Genomic DNA, 24,047 nt, shown 5'->3' on the forward strand with positions numbered 1-24,047 from the left:
TTAAGTCACTGCTGGATGAGAAGACTACTACAGCTTGTGATGTCACATGTGTACAACGATATAAAGAAAATATAAAGAAAATTCAACATATTTTCACTTTTCTCGCATAATAAAAGAACACTTGACTTGCCTCTTTCAGAAGGCAGGGGGAATAATATTATCCTTAAAGGGGCTGTACAGTACTGGTTGAGGTGGGGATTCATGTTGTTTACATTTCTAAGTGAGATAATGAGAAACCTCTTATCAAATATGAAAGAGCATGCAATTTTAAGAAGGATTCAATGTTTATTTGATAAAAATTGGTTTTCAAATGGCTGAGATATCCAAAAAAGTGATAATGATATTAGGATCTTTTTTTTCACCTTGTTTTTGGATATCTCAGCCATTTCAAAACCGATTTTCATCAAATAAACTTTTGATACCCCTTAATATTGCATGCTCTTTGACATCAGTCTCATAGAGTGGTTTCTGAAAATCTCGCAAAATGTTAAAAGCTAAATCCTCACCTAGACCAGAACTGTACACACCCTTTAACATATACGTCACTGACAAGTCGAGGAAATGTGCACTTTTTTTCACAAATTAAAATTTTGTGAAATTCTCTTTATATTTTCATTATATATCGTTCCACGCATGTTACATCATACACTGTAGTAGTCTTCTCATCCAGCAGTGACTGCGCAGACACTTTAAAAATTCATAACTTTTGAACGGATTGTCCGATCTTCCCCCAGACTTTCACTGCTGTATTCTACTAATATTGCTGCATTCATTCAATACACATGTACATGGGCTCGCATATGTATTCAAAACTTCATGCAGAGAATGCCTATAAGACAGGATTTTTCCCCAAATACAAAATAATAATGAAGATTATTCGGCCTTGTTTTGCAGCCGGAAACAGCTAACTCAAATCTGATTTGAAAAAGCCTCTATAAGCAGGTGGAGGAATTGCAAATTGATATAGAATGGCGCTGAAAAAGCAGTAGAAACTTAGATTACAAATCAAAATTCTCATAATTATGCCATCAGCATTGTAGGCTAATCACAATATCTGAAACATGCCATCATCGGCATACAAACAACATTCAAGTTTGATGTTACTGTTATTAAAATGATATATAATGACTTTTACCCACATAATCATGTATATGCAATGATATTCATCACCATTGAAGCATCATTGACAAATATGTATACCGTGACGGTTAAAAATAGATTTATCCATGTCCTATTCTATTTGACCGCGTAGAAATTCACCCAACAACCTTTTCTTAGTTAGAAAATAATAATACATGTAGTAGAATAGTTCGACAAAGACAGACGTGCACTTGTTGCAATCTGCGTCATGCGCATAGTATATATTTATGTTAAAATCACAGCGAAGCATGCATGAAAGCAACTGAATTTTTACGCGGGAGATAATCACTGATTAGCCAGGATCGTTAGCGGTCAACCGTAGCTATCGCTCTCTCCGATGTTCTTGGCAAGAGCGTTTGTGTGTGTGTGTGTGAAATATGAATTAAGTCTGGATGATATTATGGAGTTTCTATACTCGTATTGTAGTAGCTCCGTGATGATAAATGATCATATGCCGCTATTCAAAATAGTCACAACAAAATGACCTGGGAAGTTAATCTGCGAGAAGACGAAGACTCAAGCTGTGATAATTTCGTGGTGATCATTAATTTAGAACTCTCCCTAAAATAGCATCATTAATGATTAAGGCCTGCAATCATTACTTAACAATGTTTCAACGATAACTTCAGCTTGGATTTGCTCTGTCAATATCCCCAATGGGATTATTGATAACCTCCGGTCGTTTTCAAGCCAATTTGCAAGCTGATATAATAGGCGGGAACAAGATTGATCAATTTTTAGTAATCATTATTTCATACCTTGGTCCAAAGAAATGCAGCAAAGGGATTGACAGGATTTTTTTTTCCACCGACTCTTAGACTATAGGGAAAGAAATGCGGGTAGAAAAACAGATCAGGGAGCACAAAGCATCAATCTGCAACTATCGTGGTTCTATAGAAAGGAACGTCATCTATATATAGTCTTAGACTTTGGGACCCGAATTCTCAAAGGTGGAATAACTTTATTACACCGCTTATACCGCCGATTTATTACGCCTCTTATGCAAATCAGGCCCTCGTGACGTAAAATGACGCGATTAATTTCCCGGAATAACTTATTCCCCGGAATAACTAAGCTTTGAGAATTCGGGCCTATGTGCATGTAACCTATAGACACCACAAGCCCACAGAAAAATGATGAAAGCGTAAGGACAAGCAGCATTTTAGATGTGGGCATATATTTCATTCTATCCTGATGTGTCGAATATTGTGCCCGATATATCGTCGAATTTCTTTACTATATGAGCAGGTGATAAGTAAATACCTTTCAAGAAAAGAATAAATGCATTATGTACGTCTTCTTTAAGTTGCAATGGCTACAGAGCTCAGGCTATATAAGTAAAGATTGACATCATAGCAAGTTTGTTTCTCGGGCAATTTATTTTTTTTTTTTCAGGGGGATGTATTCTAATAACTTAGACTTTTTCTTACCCTTAATCAATTTGTGCCGGGACGTTTTTAAATTGCTCCAGCATAATCTTTATCAATTTAGACAACGATAATGATATGGTAAATTTTTGGCAATTTCTTGCAATGCGAAACTTGAAATCTCACGATCAGATTTCAAAGATCTGCAGCTTATCTTTGGATCTTCTATAAATCTTGTGGACGTTATACAGTGTAAATAGTTCTTACTTTTGTTACAGAATTCTCACAGATGCACAAAAAGGAGAAATCGTTTCTCAAGTATCAGTGAAAGAATAGGATAAAAGACGATTTACTTCAGATGGATCAATTTCAAGTACCAAACTTTCCTCATGCGACTCCAAATGCATCAACAACCTACGAGAACGAAACGTGGCCTACCACGACCGTCGCTGCTGACCAACCTATGGACACAGTGATGGTCAATCCGGCGAGGATTCAAACCTATCTGACCATCGTCACGGGCCTCTTCTGCAACGTCATGGCCGTGGTCGTCTACACGCGACCAGGGTGTGGTCGGAGACTGACTCCGTTCACCCTCCTCATCACCACGTTATCATGGGTCGATCTCGCCGCCATGCTGTCCTATCTGGTGCGGAAGGGCGTGAATGCCGTTATCGCAGACGCGACGCATCCCGCCTACTGCGATCTCTTCGGGTTCTTGACCAACTTTTACCCCATCGCCTCCGGCTGCATGACCGCCCTGCTCTCGGTCGAGCGCTACACCGCCCTCGTGAAGCCCTTCAAATACCAGAACCTGTTCGCGGTCACCAAGGTCAGATGCATGACAATGGTAATGTTGTGTATGTCTGCCTTGATTGCATCGCTACCTTTTTTGAGGATCGGATCTTACCAGAGGGTAAGTTTTGTTTTTGGTTGAATTTTATTTGATTTAATTTGATTTCTCCTTTTCTTTTTAAATAAAGCAAATTGAACAAAGATACTGATTAATATTTGAACTGTGAAAATACACAGAAACAATGGAATGATTGACTTAGATGTGTAGCAAGGTTTTCTTTATGTGATACAAAATAATTACATACGAGCAGATGCCATTTACGCATTAAAAAAGATGCTTCAGAAAACTGGAATTGATTTTGAAGAGCTTTCGAAAGCCCTCGCAGCAAAAACCTTTTAGCCAGTGCATGCAAGCAAACTTGTTCAAGAGAGAAAGAACAATTATTTCTTTCATACCTTACCACTAAGGCAGTGGCAACACGTAAAAGTTTTTTTTTTTTTTTTTTTTTTTTGGTTTTGTTTTATCAAAGCCATTAAGAGCCCCTTTTGTTCACACATTTAAATAGTTTTCGCAAGTTTTATGCAAAATGATTGCACGCGTAAGAATATTTTGTCATCCACTCATAGCAGCAGCTCACTTCTCACGGATGTCATCAAGGTACTTGTATGTGTGTGTGTGTGTGTGTGTGTGTGTGTGTGTGTGTGTGTGTTGGCTGATAGTACAAACGGTTACTGTTCGTTATTCCGAAGGTTCGTTAGAAAAGCCGAATACGAGATAAAAAAAAGGCTTGTAGTTCCGAATCAGTAGGCCTACGCGCAGTCTTTACACATTCGGAGTAAGGACCCTCATTTCATTTTCGTATTAACAAACCTTCAGATTAACGAACATCAACAGTATAAACACCATTTCACCTCGATAAGAAAAAAACCCCATAGTTTTGTTGTGTGTGTGTGTGTGTGTGTTTTTTTTTTTGATACTGCATATTCATATCATTATATCGTTGTTGTTTTTTGTCAATAAAATTCTTTTTATAATAGTGACGACATGGTGTCCGCATTATATATTACTTTTTATTACGAGTATCACTTTAAAGATTTGTTTTTTCATTTATTCATTTTTCAAATAAGTGCGCAGGCCTAAAGTGATTATAAAAATTAGAGAATAGAAATTGAATAAGCCTAGGCAAAAACAGCATTTCTGCCGTCCAAAAGTCAACCCCCCCCCCCCAAAAAAAAAAGATAACACACACACTTTCTTCAAAAGCGAATGATAACTCACCTCATGGTTTATACGAGATTTGGTTAATTGGCTAACCATGGATTGTCAAGATGTTTTACACATTATTATATGCCAAGTTGTGAGATGAGATAAAGTAAAATGAAATGAAATGAAATGAAATGAAACGAAATGAAATGAAATGAAATGAAACGAAATGAAATGAAATGAAATGTAATGTATAATGTAATGAAATGAAATGTAATCAAGTGAAATTGAATTAGTTTATTCATATTCCATATAGTGGACATTATACAAAATATCGTGAAATTTTGCATATGATTAGCAAATGGGGAGGGGACTACTAAGAAATCAGTGCTTGTAGAATGTAGACCCCCTCCGGAATACATACAAATATATAGTTTAAAGATTTCAAAGAAAAACAAAATGCTATAACGAATATATACATGATGGTGTACAAACAGGGGTTCATCTATATGAGACCTGCATATGGATGTATATGTAAGGTTACTTTGTAAAAGTTTATGTACAAAGTGCTTACCGTATGCATTGATATGCTTTCAAAATTATGAATGAGAGAGAAGATTATCATTCGAGTATACATTTTTAAATACTATGAGAAAATATTGGTTAAAATATAGACATTCAACTACAATACTTATCAAGAAACGTTTTTAGCTCATTTTTAAAGCTGTATGAACGCCTCATGCCTTTTTCAGTGAATGATCGAAAGAATTATTATTCCAAAGCGTAACAGGGATAAACATAAGATATTCATGTTGCCAAAACTAGTTCTATTTTTAGAAAGATGACAATCATTCACTTGCCTTCTAACTGTATTCTTTTGGAACATTTCCTTAAATGCAGCGGGGATAGCTTTAATTTCTACATTGTACATGAAATAAAAAAAAAACAGTTGAAGTCAAATTATCAATCTTAAGAATGCGTTTTTCTCTGGATATAAACAAGACATCAGTGTGTGATCTATAAGTGGTATTGCATATCAATCGCATTTCTCTTTTCTGTAACAAAAGTATTGTGTCTAATGTTTGTTTGCACTGCATGCATTTCCCCATTTCATTACGTCATAATTGAGATCAGGGGGGCATTTCATGAAGGAACATGTCGAATAAAATGTCCGACAAGTCAATTATATCCGACAAGTTCAGAGAAATCAGCCAATCAGACGAAAGAATTTCTCAAAACTTGTCGGATATAATTGACTTGTCAGATATTTTATCCGACAAGTTCCTTCATGATAATGGCCCCCAGGGGGGCATTTCATTAAGAGGCATATATAAAAACAAACAAAAACATAAACAAAACAACTGTTTTTTATAAGTGTCAATTTAGGATATGTGTAACTACCAATCTTTCTTATTCCATTAATATCAGAGGTCATTTTCTGCATAAAAAAAAATAGCAAAAAAAAAAAAAATATGAACAATACATTGCATATGCATGTCAGCTCTTAAATGGCTACCGACATCAAAACCTGACTCACTTAAAAATACATACAGTTAATGCACAATGTATGAATTTGAAGTTTCCATGTAAACCATATTCCCTTACAGCATCTCATTTAAACTTCATTATACTTGGACAATTAACAAAATAGAACTGCAAAAGAGAGAGATTATTGTACTTAATCCTCAATGATAATATCCCCCATTATCCTGTCCAGTGCACGTCGTCCTTCACATCATACTTGTTCACTACCATGTTCCTCTGACCCAAGTGACATTAAAATATATGTCATTATCATTCATTCACAATTCATATGTTATGATCACCGGCGGCGCCACGTTTTTAAAAGTGGGAACGACTTCTGGGTTTCTTTAGTTACTATTATTATCCTTTTTATTAAAAAAAAAAAAAGGGGGGGGGGGTCTTCAGAGCATCACCGGCCTCAATCTTTTTTTTTTTTTTTTCTACTGCCACTTCCGGGGTAAAAAAAAAAAAGTGGGGACCCAAAGTGGCTACGCCGGCCATGATGATTATGATGAAGATGATGATGATGATGATGATGATGATGATGATGATGATGATGATGATGATGATGATGAATGTAATGATAATAATCATGATAATAATAGTAACTATTGTTGTTATCATATTTCCTCTTATCATTATCGTTATCATCATTATCATCAGCCAGTCATTAGATAATCATTTCAGCCTGCACTTCAAATACTCCATCAGGTGCTGTACCACGGGGTTATGTCGTGCAAGCTGTTTTGGCAACCTAGCGAGACCGCCACCTACTGTGTTCATTTTGTCATTTATTCGACCTGCGGATGGAGTCTGCTTGCAATCGTGATAGCGTGCAACGTTCGTGTGGTGTTCGAACTCTTTCGCATGAAACGCAAGGTATTTACGATTTAAAGGGAAATTCCAGTCCAAATGTAAGTTAGTCTGATAAGAAAGAGTAAAATATTACGAGTGCAACAGTAAAATTTTGATCGAAATCGGATAAAAAATAAGGAAGTTAGGACATTTTGCAGTTTCGCTAATTTTTGAGGAAACAGTTCTTGAACGGTCAATATGAATAATATGCAAATAGCAAAGTAAGCATGTCATCCCCTCACAACTTGTCATATAGTTTGTACATAACATTTTTTTTTTTTCAATTTCCAGTTTTTCAATTCAAACGCCATTATACTCGAGGCTCAAATCCTGATATATCTTACTGATCACTATTCACACAGGAGTAACATCATGTTTCAGACTTCAATGGCAGAAACACTGAATTTTCTTCACTTTTCGTACACGATTAATGGAAAATAAGATGTGAGGTTATGACATGGTCAGCTCACTCATTTGCATATCCATATCCACTGTTCCAAAAAACAAATTGGGTTCGCAGAAATTAGCAAAACTTCAAAATTTCATGACTTCTTTATTTTTCATCCGATTTCAGTCAAATCTTTACCGCTGAACTCTCAAGATTTTACTCTTTTTTATCAGAATTTACTTTAGGACTGGATTTCCCCTTTAAAACCGCCCTAGGCCCCTAAGGCGCACCGCTAAGGACGAGTCCTGTTATTAATGTATCACTATGATTATCTATACGGCCCATGCAACATACCATAATGTCCTAGAAGAAAAAAAATGTGCAGCAATGATTTACTGTTCTTTGTACCTTAAAGGGGATGGCTAGTAACTGATCAGTGGGAATCAGTGGGAATGCTGGGGATGATTGTTCCAATTCTTGTGGGATTCATTTAAGAGCACATTAAAAATATCTATTGTTTTGTGAAAATCATTTGCTTCAGAACGGTCTCATATTGAAGTAATGTGCAGTTTGATGCTCCGTCACTGTACAGGCATACCAGCATGGAACCATTAAACTGCACATTACTTGAATATGAGACCATTCTGAAGCAAATAATTTTCACACAATAATAGATATTTAATGCACTCTTAAATGAATCCCCCAAGAATTGGAACAATCATCCCCCAGCATTCCCACTGATTTCCACTGATCAGTTACTAGCCATCCCTTTAAAAGATTTGTTAGTAAAACTTGATTTTTTTCTTTTGGAAAATATAATTGTTAAAAAAAAGGTGCCTAGGTTACTGTTCTATTTTCGATGGTGCATTGTAAAAGGTGTTGGAGAAATAGCTTGAAAGTGAAAACGAAAATAAGAGGCAGGAGTCAACATTTCAATTCAATTCAATTCAATTCAATTCAATTCAATTATAGTTTATTTCCAATCAACGAAAATCAAAACATAATACAAAGTATACATGTCATGAAATGATATTGTCCAAACGTTTACAAAAGATTCATTCGATTCAGGATATCACATTTCCACGGAACAGCGATGGCAGTCACAGTGACGTAATTAGTATAAATGAGATGCTGACGCTTCATTAGCCTGCTGGCACAAAAAAAAAAAAAGAGAAATGATTAGAATTCATTCGTTTTGATGATTTCAAACGGGGGTCGTCGCATTCTTCAAATTATGTAATCTAACAGTAATGTTAGTAATGACCTATACGTAGAAGTAGTGATTTTTTTTTCGTGGTTTTATTTTTTCTCGAAGAGAGAGAGAGAGAGAGCTAGAGTTTCTGATTCAGCAGAAAAAGCGTCGATGGGGTGGCAAGACCTTGTATCTAATAATCACCTTTTCATTGTCAAATAATCCAAACTTTGCTTTTTAGTAGGACCCTCCATTTCCATTCCCGTACTATGCATGTTATGTACATATATATTGATAAATCACAATTATGCTTTCTTGATTTTGCTACTCATTTTCACACGTATTCTGTTAATCTACTTTTTTTTTTGTGCAATTATTACAAATATGTTCTGCTATTATACATTGTATGTCATCTCTCTGTTTATTTGATGGAAAGGAATATCAATTTGAATTTGAATTTGAATTTGTTAGGTAGCCGCCATGGTTCCGGGCTTCCAGATGTATCAGGGCCGTGAGGTGCGGTTTGTTCGTACCACCCTCGCCACCACCTTGCTCTTCGTCATCTGCTGGCTACCTTGGATGGTATAACTTCGAAAGAAATATATAAATATATAAATATATAAACATATAAATATATAAAATATAAATATATAAATATATAAATATATAAATATATACATATATGAATATATAAATATATAAACATATGAATATATGAATGTATAAATATACAAATATATAAATATATGAATATATAAATATATAAACATATGACTATATGAATATATAAATATACAAATATATAAATATATGAATATATAAATATATAAATCGTTTTATTCATATATTATAATCATAGAATATATCCATAAATATGTATCTCAAGTTGGTTTGCATAGTACTAATAGTACATACTACTAGACGGGGAGGGGTGCTATGGGCTGGATGGGAATTGACATGTACAATGTATTGACTACCAAGGAGCAAGGATTCATAATATTGACGATTGAAATGACATCATTTTCTGCAAGGCCGGCGCAACCGGGGGGGGGGGGGGCACTTTTTGTGCTATAACCTAGTTAGCAGAAAAAAATACAGAGCCTGAGTTTTTGTTTGTTTGTTTGTTTTATGTTTTGTTTCTCTGTTTGTTTGTTTGTTATTGTTGTTGTTGTTTTGGGGGGCGGGGGGCTTGTCAGCCGATTTTGAAAGGGTCGTGGCAGCCAAAAAATGTTAAGACATTTTTGTTGTCTTTTTTGCTTGTCGGCCTATTTTAAGTGGCAGCAAAAAGTGATAAGATCCTTTTTTTTTTCTTTGCTTGTCATGATCCATCATAATTGGGTCAAACGCCCCCCCCCCCCCCCCCGTTGGCAAAATAACTTCTCGCCCTCGAACATTATCCTCCAAAATGTCGCTCCCTCCCCCCCCCCATCCTGTCAATGGATCGATGTCCCTGTTCCCATAAAATGCCGCCCCCCCCCCCGTCACTTTGAAAAAAAAAATAACAATCGCCGGCCCTGTTCTGTGACTGCTCCTGTCAGAACTGAAGAGTCACTCATTTTGCTATTGTTGAAGATAATAATGATGTTTGAATGATACAACGATGGATAATCTGTTTATGTGTGTGTTTGTTTGTTGTTGTTTTCTTTAGGTGACGTTTACTCTAATGAAACTTGGCATAAAGACGACGTTAGTGGGCGACATTCTTGCTTCCCACTTATTGCTGGCCAACCACACTCTGGATCCTATCGTCTTTCTCGTCTCGAAGAACTCGGTGCGCTCCAAAGTCCTCCAGCTGATCGGGAGGTCGAGAGATGGCGTTATCGGGATCTACTCGCTCACCCCTTTCACCGCCTCCAGCGATCCCAAGAAAGGCGCGAGCACTGCGGGCCGGAACCACACCACTGCAGGTTCGGCCTTCTTTATAGGGGCTTCTGATTCGCCTCATTAATCAACTTCATAATAACATTATACTTATACCGGATGCACTATGTGTGTGATATCATAAATATGGTACAATGTATAATAGATATCGTACCGGACGGCCAATCTTGCGCATATTTGTAATTCTTACTGTGTACATCCTGTATCCCTCGTATCGTACCTTCTCATCTATTCCTTTGTGTATGTATGTATGTATGTATGTATGTATGTATGTATGTACGCAAGAGTGTGTGCATGTATGTGTGTATATGTATCTCATACAGTTGTATGTGCGAATGCATTTATTTATGTGCATGTATGTTTATATTTATTTACTTATTTATTTATTTATTTATTTATTTATTTATTTATTTATTTATTTATTTATTTATTTATTACTCACTTACCTATATTCGTTAAATTATTTGTCTATTTTATTCTATTCACTTTTTTTTTTTGGGTGATGCATTTGCACCAGACAAACATCAACAAAAGGTCAAGCCTTTGATTAGAACTGCACCTGTTTCACTAATTGAACTACATGCCTCGTCTCATTTCTTAATAATTTGAGTACTTTCTTTTCTTTCCATTTCTTTTCCTCTGACTTTTAGTCATTTTGTTTCATTTATATACCATTTCCTTTCTGTTTTTATTATATTTCATCGATTTTGTTCCTTACTCTGCACTCTTCCTTTCTGTTCTTTCCTTTTGGGGTATTTTTCTTCCCTCCTCTCTTTTCTTTACTCCACTCTTCTTCTTTTTTTTTCTCTTCTCCTCTTTCCTCTTTCTTTCTCCTCTCTTCTCTCTTTCTCTAAAATTCTCTCTTCTTTTTCTCTCTTTTCTTGTCTTCTCTCTTCTTTTCTGTTCTCCTCTTCTCTCTTTCGTCTTTCTCTTACCTGTTCCCTTCTTCTTATCTCTTCTCTTCTCCTCATCTTCTTCTTATCCTTTCTTCTTTTCTACTCTCTTCTCTCCAAACTTCTTCTCTCCTATCTTCTCTTCTTGTATCTTCTCAAGTCTTCTCTCCCCCCCCCCCATTCCTCTCATATAATAATATATATCTTTCTCTCTCTTGTTTTTATGTTTGCAGAAACGCAGACGACCGCGATGAATACCCCCCAGCCGCCATGCCAGTCGTCAGCGCGAGTGCACGATATTTTCATCACCACGTTCCCGCAATGGCGGAACGTCTTGGATTTGCGCGACGCGACGAACAACGGCTCCGACATGGTGTAACCATGGTAACAAAAACATACCATGGATAAGACTCTGTTGTTGTTTTTTCCTCTTTCTTTTTGCCTGGAAAATAACAAAAGGTTCTGAATCGTTCGAATCTTGTATATAGCCCGTTGAGTTCAACGTTTGAACAAAATGTTTCACCCATGCAGATCTGAAATCTGTAATGCATTGGGATGTCTTTCTCTTTCTTTTTATTCATTTCATTCTTCTTCTTCTTCTTCTTCTTTTTCTTTTTCTTCTTCTTCTTATTGTTATCATTATTACTATTATTATTGTTGTTATTATTATCATTATTTTCATTCTTATTATCTTCTTATTATTATCATTATCATTATCATTATTATTATCATCATCATCATTATTATTATTTTGGGTGTAATAAGCAGAGCCCCCTGGAAGAGCTGCGTCGAATTTGCGGATCCGAGGGTGTATGTCTCCCTTAGACAATGATTTTTTTTTTTTTTTATCATTGAAACCAGGGACTTACGACAATACCGGGATATAATAGGATTATTGTCGTATAGGTATTGTCGTGACGGGGGCAATGCCCCATTTTTTCATACTACGTATAATAGTAAATTCTTACAAATTGTGTATATTTTTTTTTATCTGAAGACGGGCATAAAAAAACAACAACAAAAACAACAAGGGACTTACGACAAATCAGACGGTGTTAATGAGTAAAGAATCAAAACGACAAGGAAGGAAAAGAAAACAACTATAAGTATCGTATCTGCAACGGTGAAAATGAATATTATGACATTTGCTCCTGCGACAGTTGCTCCGGCCTTATTTTCTCCATGGACTTAGGGTTAGGGTTAGGGTTACTTTAGGGTTTTAAGTTTATTTTGATATGAGGATAAGAATAAAGCTATGGGTAAGGTTTGTGAGTAGAATTTATGTTTGGCTTATAGCGTGCAGACACTTCACTGGCCTCTGCAACACATAGGAAGAATTATCACCGTCGTTGTCTATTCACTGAGTAATGTTGTATAAAAGCACTAGAAATTGAGAATATATCATTTTCTCTGTATATAGTGACTGATCAACCGTTAGTATCCAAAGTGGATTCGTCATATGGTTTGAGGTTTTTAGTTTGTTTGTTTTTTCTGTTTTTAAGTGTTGCTGTTGTTATTGTTGTTGTAGTAGTTGTTGTTTACCTGTGTCTGTTTCTCGAAGAGCAGTATTACTCTTTTCTTACTCAAAACGTTATGAACGGAATTAAGGCTTTTCAGGAAAGGGCAGTTGCGGTGAAAGGAACAGATAAATAATTGGTTTTGTGATCCGGATCATGATCCGGATCTAAGGGTTTTTGTATCATAGTTATCATTTTTTTTTCTTTTTTCATTTTCTTGAAAGATTATACAACCACAAGTTCATGGCGTTATATATATATATATATATATATATATATATATATATATATATATATATATATATAGCTAGTCTGGCTTTGGCGGAATTTTGGCGCTTTTCGCGGAAGCTGTAATGATAGTTCTTTTTTGAACTACCGTGGTAAATAAGTGAATATTTTTATGCTCATTAACACCTAGCAGTGCCTATGTGTAAAACCATGCCAAAGATCATCCCAGTGTGAATCATAATAAAGATTAGGAACTAATGATGAATTTATAACTAATTACAGGTTCCTTTGCATTATTGATGTTTGAAATTATGTATGCTCAAAAACAAAGACCTCTAAAAACTGTCGTGTCTCGAAAAAAAAAAGATCTGGAAGAAAGAAAGGAGAAGTACAGAAAGATAACAAATATAATTCTTTTCTGAAATCACGACGTATGGGCTGACATCTCTGAGATTTCTTGACATTTCTGAAATAGGAGGACAACTTCGCGGTTTTGTCCATCCATTCTGAATCGTGTCTGGTGTCCATATATTTATCAACATCAAATTGTAAGCCGAGTGCACAAAGTTGGTGAAGAGGTTACGTTATTTGTATAAAACCAGCTGTCGTTTTTGTAAGAGCGTTTGTCCCATTATCTTTCCATTTTGTTTCCAGTGAATGAATAAAATTCAAGAGGAAAGATCTGAGTTGTAACTGCGTGGTTCTACGTGCTAAAACAGTTTTTACAATATAGGCATGAGAGGTATTTATAGATATGTTATCGCTTTACATTGCCAATACCATTTTGTGTGTAAACAAAACAATTTATTGTAAAACATGTTTTTGTGATTAATTAAATTATGATGGTGATCTTTACCTCCTGCAATTTACTTATGTGGTTATTCCTAATACCGTGAACGATGCGGATCCTGGAATTATGAAAGGGGACACATAATTAAAATAAAGTGTGACCCATGCGCCCCTTTCATTTTTTCTCTTTATTTCTTTTATTTTAAAAGAAATAAAGGGGGAGGGGCTCGCTCGGTGCGTCCCCCCCCCCCCCTCGTATTCGCCACTGAAGAAGACGTGTGAAAATACGAGAATCCATAACAATCTTATATATACTCTTACATCCGGTCTTGATGAATCCTCTACTAGTTTTTTTTTTTTCCTGAATTTACCCTGGCTATTTATGTCAACACGGTGCTTACTGTGTACTGATGTGTATAAAGGTAAACACTATACATGAAAAGTTTGGATACAGAAATAGATAATCACCATTCATCAAATAGAATCATCATAGAGAAAAATAAGATATTGCCAATTATACTACACTCAATTCAAAGGTAATCATTATCAAAATCATCACATAATTATTTTCAATTATTTTCTTTTGTTTTTCAGTAGCTTTAGTCACAAACTGAGGTAAAATGTATATTATAATAAATATGTGTGTGTACTTGTGTGTGTGTGTGTGTGTATGTGTGTGCGTGTGTATGTTTGCATTCAAACTATTCACATGGACTTGTTTCACATAGTAGGTGCAAAATCAAGGGGAAAGCCACCGTGCCAAACTGGCACTATCCATGTCCCTATACCGTACAGGCTACATGGTAAATAGAGAATTTAAATACACGTCGACCTATCAAGAACTCATTACTAGTATCTATCGATGGTCCCCACTCAGTGCCGCCGTAATGCCTAATGGTCTGGTCCCCACTTAAGAAAACATTGCCCTCTACGCCCATGTTTTGTAGAGGTCACTGACAATCATTCATGATTACTAATGAGTGTAGAAACTTAATTGGCAACATACAGACAATAGCTGTGTGTGACAATCATGATCATGTGGGCGGACGGCGGAGATAGCTGCGTTGCGTCCGCGGATTAGATTGGATGAGGCGTTCCGACGCAATGAATCACGGCATTGTGACGTAAGAATGAATAGAAATTAAATTGGCAATCGCAGTTACGAATCTCTCGTCAGTGACGAAAGCAATTAATGATTTTTGAGTGGACAAAGGGTATACGTATAAACGATGCATTAATTGTTTTTGGAACTTCTGAGGACTAATATCGTGTTATGACTTGTCATATCGTGTGCCCCATATAGGCATATACCTCTAATTGATAACCAGGTTCGAACATGTAACACACATCCACACCATTCTATCAATACATTATGCCAAATCTAATCTTATCATGTTCATAGGAACCTACAATGAGGCAAGAATTTATATTACATAACAACGACAATGACATGCATACGGTTTAAAGTGTTTGCCCGGGGTGAAGGGTTTACATTGTTGGATATAAATAATTTATTGTTCGTTTGTTGGTTGATACGGAGAATTAACAGAAATGATCTAATCACACACACACACACACACACACACACACACACACACACACACACACACACATGCACACACACACACACACACGCACACACACACACACACACACACTCACATGCACACACAAACACCCTTTCACACACACACACACACACACACACACACACACACACACACACACACACACGGAATACAGTATACCCAGGGAGGTGCTCCCTGAGTATACCATAGAGGAACAGCATAACGTACACCAGTAGACCTATGTACAAGATATACCAAATGGACAAAGAAGGGAAACTCTCTTTCAGCTGCTGGTCTTCCTACAATATCATTGATAATTTTATGATTGATAGGTTGATATGTTTCGTTTTCCTGGGCCAAAATGATGAGATATATGTATAGAAAGATGGACAGTGCCAATGCATAGGGCCTACGCAGTGCCTATGAACACAAAGATATCATACACTATATATGTATATATATGCTTATTTATCTATATAGCTATATATTCATATTTCTTTTGAAGCGCCATGAGCACCTAGTATATATGTATGTATATATATATATATATATATATATATATATGCTTATTTATTTATATATCTACATATTCATATTTCTTTTGAAGCGCCATGAGCACCTAGAGGTGGACCTGTGCCCTATACAATTACAGGCACTTTATTATGATGATGCTTATGATGATGACTATGATGATGATGATTATAATCATTATTATTATAATCATTATTATTATCATCATCATTATTATCATCGATAATCATGTATGATTTGACAAATGATAAGCATAATAGCTGTTACTAGTAGTGAGTACTCCTTAAATTGAGGGTTCAGTGTACATGTAATCAGCATGTTTCCGCGTCCTACTAAGATAGTATTCTTGCAAGATGACCTATGCGGGTGTCCCGAATAATTTAAATATTCGTAAATTCAATTTTCCGGGACATCAAGTGCATTTGTGACGTATAGGCATAATATAATAGCTCAACCGTATCCAAGATCATGGTATATACATATTTCTAGCTTATGCCTTCATTCAGTAACCAGAGGAGAAAGGAGTGTGTGATATCATGAGAAAGAAAGATTTGCATGGAAATCCCTTGGTTATGATTTATCCTTCCCCTCTTATCATAGTGTGACATGACAATAACTTTCCACAAAACAAATGAGAGAGGGCGACACGGGGAATTTCCAAACACTAAAACTATACTGCATATTGGGGGTACTAGTATTGATTTTTTACTTTTGAATGGTTATTTCTTTTCTGCTTCCTCAACCTTTCTCCTAGTCACCGAGTTTTCTTCGCTCCTCTTTCTGCATTCACGGACGCAAAATTTGATGTTTCTGAACCACTTCCCCTTTTGGACGCTTCATGTTTAGTGTTAGACGGAAGTAACTGTCGATAGCCAACCACAAAAAGCTTAAGATCTGGCCACGTCAAGGCCTATAACACGGATAACAAGGCTGACCATTACATCTCTGTATACTATGAGACCATACATATAGAATCTAGACGCGGACCTTTATTTTCCAATATAACCCCGGAATATGCTATTAATGACTTTGAGCAAATTTTGTATTCTTTCCCCGCTTTCAATAATGTATGGTTTCATGTCAATTTGCATGTATGATATTGATTTGTTGCAATTGTTGTATAGGCCTACTTGAAATAATTTGTGATAATATATTGTTGGAATCAGAATTGAATCACGCCGAGATAAGACCTGAAACTTAATCACACACAGCGCGAGGAAGAAATAATGCACTCGAACTATATCAACCCATAGCCACAGACAAGTTTACCATAACTGATATTGGGCTACCCGCTAACATTATCATCGATCTTTAGGTATGACTCATGTGATATTACTTGAACAGCATCATTAAATTTTCTTGTCTATTATAATGCATATGACTCGACATTCTTTATGCATGATTTTAAAGAGAAAAGTCGGGGGTGGACTAGAGGGGGAAAAGAGGGAAAATACTGCATAATCATATTCACGACCTTGCGTAAGGGTAGCCTGAGTAATATTCATCAGTGATATCAATGATTTACGTTGATTTCGGTTTCTGTTGGCTTTCTCATTTTTCTTAGTAATTCACGTCGATAATATCTCATTAAGATTTTTTTTTTTCGTAAAATCTCGGCGGTTAGCAGTGTGCTTTTGTTTCTCAATAAATCATGAACATGTAGTCAATGTGCATAAAATATATGAATAGATTTATAGGCCTATACGTATAATGAACGTCAAAGAATAAATTATTGCTACAAGTCAACGTCATGAGCAGCGAAATACTTTTACTGCGATGTGTTTACCTGTAGTATTGGAGTTGGAAAGGGGGTCCTTGGTAGTGCTCGTGGTTGGTTATTATGTAATAGCCTATGTAACTATTTGTGTGTGTTTATGGCTATGTGTTTGCGTGTGTTACTATTTGTGTGTGTTTATGGCTATGTGTTTGCGTGTGTTGATATATCATGTATATATATATATATATATATATATATATATATATATATATATATATATATATGTGTGTGTGTGTGTGTGTGTGTGTGTGTGTGTGTACGTCTCCTTCTGCGGCCCTTTAATATGTTTATGTGGAAACATATTTTGCTTTAAAAATATTGCAGAAATGAAAGAATCCATCATTATAGTGCCTCCCTTTCCTTTTAGGCACGGGTCGCTCGTTATGAGAAATCTACAATGATTATTAATGATAATACTTTTAAATGCTAAGATAGACATATTTTTGGCAGACATTAATTAATGTTTCCGGTTGTCGTTTTGGATGGCCAATTTCCTTTGTCATGTTTACATTTTCACTATAATATATAGCTTTGCGTATCATTGAGTAGTAGAGCGTATAACCTCAACTGTGATAATGAAATTAAAAAAAAGAATGAGGTTAACAAATGAAATTATCATCAATTACAATTTCTATAGCGCCATTCTCCACACTGATTAAATGCTCAAGGCGCTTTGCATCAAGGCAAAATGGGACTTAAATTGTTATTTGTATACTCGCTAGTTAGCTCATATTACTTCATCGGCATACACGTACATGCACATTTTACTTCTATACACGACTTTAGCGGCTGCTATAGAGTAGAGTATATACATGAACACATCGAATACGGACAAAATATTAGTTTTTGAAGCATTTGACAACCAGCAAGACTATATTATTTGTGATACCCTTGAATGAAACGGGTCTACTAAACAGCTGAATGGATTGTGGCAACTGATGTTATGAACACGAGGAAGATAGGAATAAAAAAAAAAAACAACAACAACAAACAAACAAATAAAAGGACGTGGACATAGGCCTATCAAAAATTCTGAGATATGGTCCTTCCCTAAATATTACATCCATATTTAAGGGATACATTGAAAGTGAAAAAAAAAAGGTTGACTGGAATGTAATCTATGCAATACAATTAAAATTAACGGATTAAATGAAACTAATGAATGAAATGAAAAATGAAATTATAATAATAATCCAATGTATAACAGTGAGAAAAAAAAAACACGTGTATAACAAGTTAATTGAATTCGAAAGTTCAACGTTCAAAGTTGTGTTCCGATAAATGAAATTGATATTGGTACTTGCTACTGGATGCGAACACTTTATAGATCTATGATTGGTTATACATACACATATGATGAATCACAAACCGTTCCACACTACTCAGCATTTTTGTCTTTATGGTATGTATGCTCTACATGCATTTACAATTACTCATATCCTCAATTTCTTTCGTTTATTGCTGAATCATCGAAATCACATTTATTCTACTTCAATAATTACTTTTAATGCTTTCGAAGAAGGAATTTGATTTGCTGGACTTCCGCTTTTTACCGATCTGAAGGGCGCCACACACCGAGCTAATTGATCGTATTGTATGCATAGTGATCCTGCGGAAGGTGGCCCATAACATTTTACGTTAAACAGTACAGCAAAGGGCTGGCTAGCGCGCTCAGGGTTACCCGTGGCATGCATGGTATACCGTTTGTATAGCCCTTCCTGAGCTGTAAGTTCGCGCTGATCGCGCCGCCGCAGGCGCTGTATAACTAAGCTTCGCTTGTTTGTTGCACGATCGTCCCTACTTCTACCAATTACTGTTGTAACAACATCTCTAATTCTACGCCTGTCTTCGTTCCGTGTGAAAATTACGACCCATGGCGTGGGTCGTGTTGTACTATAGACCGCAGCAGTGATTTTTATTCTGCTGGTCGACAGCAGAAACATGGTAAAATGAGCGCCGAATTCGTGGTGCCCGCTGAAAAGCGAGTGGCAGTGGTCGAAAATGAAAGGCGTATTGAGCAAACGTTCGACGTCCTCCTGCGCTGCTCGCAGCCGGGAGAGAGCGGCGAGGATGACGCTGGAGATTCCGGGTGTATCCACATCGTGTCGTGTGACGACGCCGATGCTACTGTGTGGGTCCAGATTGAAGGAGACAAGGAAAATATTGAAAAAGCGAAAGTAAGTGTGTGCCTACTCATTGTCTGATTAGAGAACTACATTGTAATTCTATTGTTGCGCTACTAACTATCAATGTTGTTGGGTCACTCACTGCCTCTTGTCTTGTTGAGCTCTGCTAACTACGACCAGCCCGAACCGTTCGCATTGAACGCTTAGCCTTTACTTTGGGTTCCCTCTGGAGCTCTGCCACAGTGTGCGTACAGTACAACGGAGGAAATAGGACAAGTAAATTGCTCGACAAATACATTTGTCATGTCAAATCATGAAGTTATGGTCTTAAGAGATACCCTGAACATCATCCCAGTATCTGATGACTTTCTTCTCTTTGCAGTTTTCTTCCTTTCAAATAGGAAAAGATTTTAATAATAATTTTTATAGGGCCTAAAACATTAACAAACTTTTTACTTTGTAGAACGGCTTCAATTCATCTTTTACTCTTTGGAGCTTACATCTTACAATATCGCAAGGCTTTGGTAAGAAACTTGTGTGTGGCTGATGCTATTTGCCAGGATCTTGTAATATTTTTGAGTACTCGGAGATAAATATGTCATACAATTGTATACTTCGGTGTAGGCCTACCCAACTTTTATTCCTGAAGTGCTCTCCTTATTCAGTAGATGTGGGTAGACGTACCATACTAATGTTTCAAATACTGGATACGTATGAATGATTGAAACGTGCCTTAGAGTTTCTACCACATGTCTAGTATTATTGCATATTGGGAATATTATTGAATCACATGCTAGAAAACAAGATGTGAATGCGATTCACTCTCACGCGATGGATAGTTCTATGGCCCAATATGTTTGATGTGATGGATTGACGTGATTGATTGATCATTGATGTGACGGGCATGCTTTGAAATATATCTATACTCCCAGCATACCTTTTTGGTTAATATTTTGCATTTTTTTTGTTACCCAATTATGTGATATCACAGCATTTTATATTTCACATACATTTCTTGTCGATGCATACTACACGTACATACATTGTACACTGAATACATTTTAGAAGAAAAATCAACAGTTTCTGCAGGCATCTGAGAACTATGTTTTCCCTTTAAGAGATGAAATGGACAAAGACTTGTGTGTGTACTGTTAAACAGGCATTGAAGCCCAAACGACAATGATAAATGCAGTGTCATACTTCTGGCCATTCTTGTACACTGTACCATACTTTTAATGCTACAACAAAGAATACTTACAGAGAGGAGAAGTGTGAAACTGCACGACAACCCCAAAATCCAACATGCAACACGTCGTCGCTGGGGCGACAAGACCTCGTATCTACAAAATGTCAAATGTTCAGGAGAGCCAAAAAACATGGCGGCCAAAGTATAGCGAATGGGATAGCCTTTCCGTTGACAAGCCGTGGTGGCTTCATTTTTCGGGTATGACAGTTAGGATTTGGACAGGACATCCCTTAACCGATTATTTGACGATTAATAAAAAAAAAGTCATTTTCACCAAAATTTCAGATACAAGGTCTTGTCACCCCAGCGACGATATGGCCTCGTCAAATGAATTTTAACACGTGCAGGCATGGCTTGAGTACAATAGATTATTACATACATATACACGGTATACTATACATGAATTTCAAACAATCAGCAAAGGCAAAATGATGTACAATGTAATCATCAGTGTAGGGCATTTAAGAATGCTTCAGAAATGACACCGTGTATAAAAATCAAAAGACCAGAGATGTAATGCAGAAATGAAAAAGCAGAAAGAAATCAAAATGAACAAATGAAATGTAAAAACAGAAGAGCCATTCAAAATGAAGTAGATGTTACAGAGAGCCTGTGAATGTGCATTCGAGATCATCTAGAGCTTAGCAGTGCTTTAAAGGGTAGTTTGGGTTTACAATGTAGATGGGGCTGCAGGTTTCTAATTTTGTGTGTGTGTGTGCATGCGTGTGTGTGTGTTTGAGAGATATATAATGAGAAGATTATAAAGTATAAAAGAACATGTAATTCTTAGAGGAATTCAAAAGTTTATTTGATGAAAATTGGTATTGAAATGGCTGAGATATCCAACGTAGCGATTCTAATAAAGTGCGACATGCTGCTTTTATTGGGATTGCTTTGTTTTACCTTGTTTTTGGATATCTCAGCCATTTCAAAACTGATGTTCTTCAAATGAATTTTCAATTCCCCATAGAATTGTATTTGGCTCTTAAAAAAACCCAAACATTTCATTTATAGTAATTTCTAAATATCTCTCAAAACGTTAAAAGCTGAAAACTCACCTCAACCGATACTATACCATCCTTTTAAAGTGAAGTTAAGTGAAGTCAGTGTACAATTGTAGGCTCAAAAGAGCAGACCGCGGAAAGACATCTCTAGAGGGTAAGACTGCATGTAGTGGATGGGGCATAAGAGAAGCAAAGATGAGAAAACAAGGGAAGATGTCATCTGAATGTATTTTACATGTATTTTACTTAAAAGTACTCATTTAAATAGTCTTCTCCTCTCCCTATTCATATTACAGTGTACAACTATGTACATGTAAGTGATAACAGTTGGTAAACTGCTACTTTTTTATTTTTACTAAATTATCTCATTGTATCTATGGGTATGATGTAACCTGAACTGTTGTCAAAAAAAAAGAAGAAAAATATGAAGTTTTAGATATTTTTCATGATGTGCTTGTGTACATCAATTATCATCAGATTTTATAGAGGCCTTTATGTACAAAGTGTACAAACATAGTATGTGTGTTCATTTTTACTTTTATCGACATTATTGACTTGTCGACATTACTTTTATCTTTTTACTTTTATCATTACTTTTATCTTTTTACTTTTATCATTACTTTTATCTTTTTACTTTTATCGACATTATTGACTTGTCGACATTATCAACATTATTGACACGGTGGAAGGGATTTTAACTCTCCTTTCACTTTTCATTTTGCATCTCGGTGAAAATTGGTCTTTTGAGAAACACTGGTAGAGATTAAATGTGAAATGCTCTCTTGTTTTTTAGTATGATATTCAGTGTAATACGTACATTGTACAGTATGACATTGCAAATCTTGTCATTTTCGTTTCACCAATAATAAAGGAAACCTGAACTTGCCCTGAATGTTTGTATTAACTATTTCTTTCATTGTAGATTTTAGAGGGGAATAGTATTACATCAGGAAAAGAGAAAATTGAATGACCGAGTCCAAACGAAATGGATGTCGCCTGCAGCTTTTGTACCGGAAACATCTCTGGGTATTGCTAGTTGTGATACGTCGTCTCTGATTACATCAAACATGTGCAACCAATCATTCATGTAATTGTGATTGTGATGCTAAATAACACGATCAAAAGACATTGCATAACCAGTCAAACTCATTTCACGCCAGTTTTCATGATGTCACAATCAACTGAAGAAACTGATGATGTCACAAAAACCAGTGATGTCACAATGAGCAATGATGTCAGAGGCACTACAAGGTATTAGCCAAATTGAACAGTCATATCACGTGTTTGCAGTGACTATTAAACAAAGCCATTTCGAGTACTTTGTAAGTACTATACACTGAAGTGTACATCTGCGTGCAATGCTACAATGTACAGCACAGATAACAAAAGCGCATTAAAAGTGCTTTTGTCAGCACTGTGCAGTCCCGTGTACTTTGATAAAATCTATTTTTGTTATTTCCGTGGTTACTGGGTTTGCAGCTACAATGTACGTAGTTCTGGAGCGTGACTGGCTGCAGAATGACATGCCATACAGTAACAAAGGTTGAGCTGCTGTGCTGTATGCCTGCATTCATGTGCAACAAATCAAATCTTTCTGCTGAGGTCTTGAGCTGGTCCAAAGTGCAGTTGATCCGTAGCGTGCATTTTGTTTTTGGTTGCATCTGGCCTTCTCAAATGCACAATGTTTATGATAAGGTGACTGGAAAGTCTTCAGTTTGCCTAAATTTCCTTCATGAGTGGCCAGAAATGTGCACCTTTACTGGCTGTAGCAGTGAAAATGATTTTATGACATATTTGTAATCCTATTTTGCCATTGGAATACTTTTCCATGTAATACACAGTAGGGTATGATCTTGCCCAGTCCATCAAGGACACAAACAATTTGTCCATGTTTGATTGAAAAACAAAGCCCTGAAAAAAACACTATGCATGCATTGTATGACATAAATATCAATGTTACAATTGTAGATTCGGCATTCATACATTCATATGACTGTTAAAATATGAGTGCTCTTTGCGCAA

The 24,047-nt window shown here is 36.2% G+C and overlaps 2 protein-coding genes across 2 annotated transcripts in view; both read left to right on the forward strand.

Moving 5' to 3' along the window:
• Positions 1–2,865: 2,865 nt before the first annotated feature.
• On the forward strand, positions 2,866–11,618 carry LOC140242977 (prostaglandin E2 receptor EP2 subtype-like). The gene is made up of 5 exons (XM_072322718.1): positions 2,866–3,423; positions 6,742–6,909; positions 8,937–9,047; positions 10,114–10,372; positions 11,473–11,618. Exons 1-5 carry the CDS (start codon positions 2,866–2,868, stop codon positions 11,616–11,618), a joined length of 1,242 nt encoding a protein of 413 aa, XP_072178819.1.
• A 7,950-nt stretch (positions 11,619–19,568) lies between these two features.
• LOC140242978 (uncharacterized) overlaps positions 19,569–24,047 on the forward strand; it is a 37,134-nt gene continuing 32,655 nt past the window's right edge. Inside the window, exon 1 of the mRNA XM_072322720.1 lies at positions 19,569–19,826. Coding sequence (XP_072178821.1) covers positions 19,599–19,826 — 228 coding nt within the window. The 5' untranslated portion in view covers positions 19,569–19,598. The remainder of the gene's footprint in view (positions 19,827–24,047) is intronic.

This window comes from Diadema setosum, chromosome 19 (genome assembly GCF_964275005.1).
Source record: "Diadema setosum chromosome 19, eeDiaSeto1, whole genome shotgun sequence".
In the NCBI taxonomy this organism is placed as follows: Eukaryota; Metazoa; Echinodermata; class Echinoidea; order Diadematoida; family Diadematidae; genus Diadema; species Diadema setosum.

Excerpts from the sequence above, each read along its gene's own strand:
- LOC140242977 (XM_072322718.1), top strand. The coding sequence starts at position 2,866 with ATGGATCAATTTCAAGTACCAAACTTTCCTCATGCGACTCCAAATGCA. Across the intron at positions 6,910-8,936 it reads TCTTTCGCATGAAACGCAAG|GTAGCCGCCATGGTTCCGGG; the intron begins GTATTTACGATT and ends TGAATTTGTTAG. Across the intron at positions 9,048-10,113 it reads TCTGCTGGCTACCTTGGATG|GTGACGTTTACTCTAATGAA; the intron begins GTATAACTTCGA and ends TGTTTTCTTTAG.